We start from the raw sequence: 3,029 nt of genomic DNA on the forward strand, positions 1-3,029 counted from the left end.
ATAGATGACTCAACTTTGTACTAAACTTTGTATAAAGATGCCTTAAAGTAGTTGTCTGAGTAATCCGATTTCTGTGTATCGGCTGCTAATGAATTCTTTCATCGCTCAAATCGTGCCACTTTAACTTGGAAATGGCAAGCACATGACGCTGACACTCAGCCACAACTTTCTGCCTGCAAATTTTTGAGAGCCCTGTCAGCACATGCGCTCATTAAATCCTCCGGAATAGAATACCACAGCTATCGCCTTCTTTAAGCTCTAGCCATTGCGAGATGCTTCGCCCTGATGTTTTTAAATAACACTACTAGTAGAACGACTTAGCAATGATACCTGATCGACTACAGGATTATGCTGTTAAAGAAAGGCTAGCAGATGTTGTTTCAAAGTTCAGAATAAAACCTTATCCGCGGAGCAGTTTCAGCATGATGCCAGGATGACAAGGCATGCATGCCGAAACAGATGCATACTTAGACAGTGACGCGTCAACAACGCACTAACCTTAGCGTGCTTCCAAGTCCCAACAACCAAATCCAAGCTACTAGTACTCAACTTCTACTAGCTGCCATACTAACAGCACGTATAATCCATGTACCCAAGTAAAAAACGGAAAATCCAAATGATTTCACTTAAAGTTGTCAATTTTGTTTAAAATTGAGTAAAATCTATCCAAATCGGATGTTTTCGCAAGACGAGACATAGAACATGAGTCATTCTTGTATCTCGATAAATCTGGTGCGCAGTTTGTGACGAATCAGTGAATCGGGTACGTTCGGTATGGCAAAGGTAGTTCGATTACAACAACAACAACAACAACTAAAAATTAATTACAGGTCGATTGCAGTGAACTCAACTGGATAATTTTGGACCACCCATCCAAACGAGGGATCAGAATTCATTCGGCGAGATAAAGAGCAGTGGCAGGATCAGATTCCACACTATCTGAAGCTGAGCTGAATGCTGCTGTAAAGGTGAGCTTCAACTGAACTACTGACCAAATAGAGAATACTACAGGTGGTCAGTTGGAGAAGAAGGTACAGTGCTACTCCGGCAGTCACTGGGGCAAACCAATTCAGCCGAAAGCCTAATTATGAACCTAGAGATGGATCATCGATCTCTTAATGACCCCCCAAAAAACACCAGCATGTCATGATCATGAGTTCATGACACGAACACAATACACTCCCATTCATCACCTATATGAATGTTTACAGGTGGTTCTTGATACTATAGCGATGTAGTATGTTATCTCTGAGCATTAGCTACTAGTTCACCGAAAAGCTTAATTAGCAAAACCATCGCCGGCCGGAGACGGATGAGCACCGGAGACGAGCCAGTCGAGCTGAGCGAGCTACTTGCCGTGCTTGAGGCCGCGGGGTCCCGCGGACTTCTTGATCGACTCGATCCCCTGCAGCCTGATCTGCTCTCTGAACCTGGCGATGAACTCCTCCGCCTTCTTGTCCACCTCGTTCTCGTCCACCTCCGGCGTCGGCGGCGACTCCCTCGGCGAGTTCGTCCTCGTGGAGTACGCGCCAACGCCGTCCTCGTCGTCGTCGCTGCTCTCGGTCTCGTCCGAGGAGACCGCCACTATGCCCAGGATTGGGTCGCTGCTCCTCCTCTCGTACTGGAACCTTGGGACGGCTTGGTACTCTCTGTATCCATATGGCTCTTCTGATCCATGCGAGCTATCCGGTGCATTGCCGGCTTCGTCTTCGTCAGGCACTTCTTGTATTTTGGGCTGGATTGCTTCTCTTGGCCTGATTGTTCTCACTGATCTACCGACTGACGGCGATGAGGAGGAGCCGTCGAAAGAGCTTCTTGGAGTCGCCGGCGAGGAGTTGGTGTAAGTAGAAGAACTGTTGAAACTCTGCTGCGAGTAATGATCGTGATCTCCTCTGCCTCTTGTGCTGTGATCCTGCAGCTCCTCCTTGAAGCTCTTCGCCGCAGTGGTCCGGCGGTCAGCCGCAGGGTGGTAACCGTGGACAAGGAACGGCGGCGGTGGCGGAGGCGGCGGGGGCGGTAGGGAGGAAATGGAAGACTTATACGTGCTCCTCCGCTTGGGGACGGTGGCGTGCTCCTCGCTAGCCTTGGCCAGTGTCTCGTCGGACATGGACGACGCGGGCGACAGCTTCTTCGGCGACGGAGAGGGGCTGCTCGGAGTCAGTGGTGCGTCGAACCTCCCGGACCGTGACCTCCACGGGATCGGCGAAGGGAGCACGGTATCGTGGGCGCGCGGCTGCGCACGCGACTCGCCGTTGCCGTGTCCCGCCGCACCGGAGTCCTGCGGCCTCAGGGCCCGGACGGGCAGCGACAGTGGCGCCTGTTGGGCTGCGGTGTGATTCCGCCCGCCCCCGCCTGCCGCCACCATGACCACAGGCTCCTCGGGGTGGTGCAGCGCGCTCCAAGACCGCGCCTGGCCGCCAGCGGGGCTGTCGGGCACCCTGTCGTCGCCATCATCGTCGAACACGAGGTCGCCCTGGAACATCCGTGAGACATACCTCGCGTCCGCCTTCCCGGCCGCGGCGGCATCCTTCTCGACCCGCCCCCCACCGTCGTTCCTCCGGCTGAAGAGCCCGTACGACACGGCGATGCCGACGAAGAGCAGGTGCAGCAGCTCCCACACCTTGGCCAAGAACGCCTGCCCCCCACCCCCGCCCCCGCCGCCGTCCCCCTCCCCTGCCGCCGGTGGCCGTGGCGACGGGAGGAGCGGGAGCAGCAACACGCAGAGCGCGACCACGGCCGCCCTGAACGGGAAGCTCCCGAGCACCGACGCCGCCTGCACCACGGCCATCGCGAGAAGAAAAGAGAAGAGAAAAGGGAGACGAGGCAATGCCGCGGCGCGCCCTTTAAAGCTTTTTCTCCGAGCCTCTCTGCTTTTGGCGCCAAGTAAAAGTTGCGAGCTCGTGGTGGTGGCGCACGGACTAAATTCCTTTCGCTCGCTTTATGGCCACCGGCCTAGCTCGCTGCCGCTGCTGCCATGACTCACTAGAGTTGAGATCGATCGATCGAGATGGCATCTTCTGTGTTTTTTC

General features: G+C 54.7%; 1 protein-coding gene across 1 annotated transcript; it reads right to left on the minus strand.

Annotated features, from left to right (window-relative positions):
• Nucleotides 1-855: 855 nt before the first annotated feature.
• LOC123128482 (protein ENL) lies at nucleotides 856-3,029 on the minus strand. Its single transcript, XM_044548498.1, has one exon. It carries the CDS (start codon nucleotides 2,786-2,788, stop codon nucleotides 1,349-1,351), a length of 1,440 nt encoding a protein of 479 aa, XP_044404433.1. The 5' UTR covers nucleotides 2,789-3,029; the 3' UTR covers nucleotides 856-1,348.

This window comes from Triticum aestivum, chromosome 1B, assembly GCF_018294505.1.
Source record: "Triticum aestivum cultivar Chinese Spring chromosome 1B, IWGSC CS RefSeq v2.1, whole genome shotgun sequence".
In the NCBI taxonomy this organism is placed as follows: domain Eukaryota; kingdom Viridiplantae; phylum Streptophyta; class Magnoliopsida; order Poales; family Poaceae; genus Triticum; species Triticum aestivum.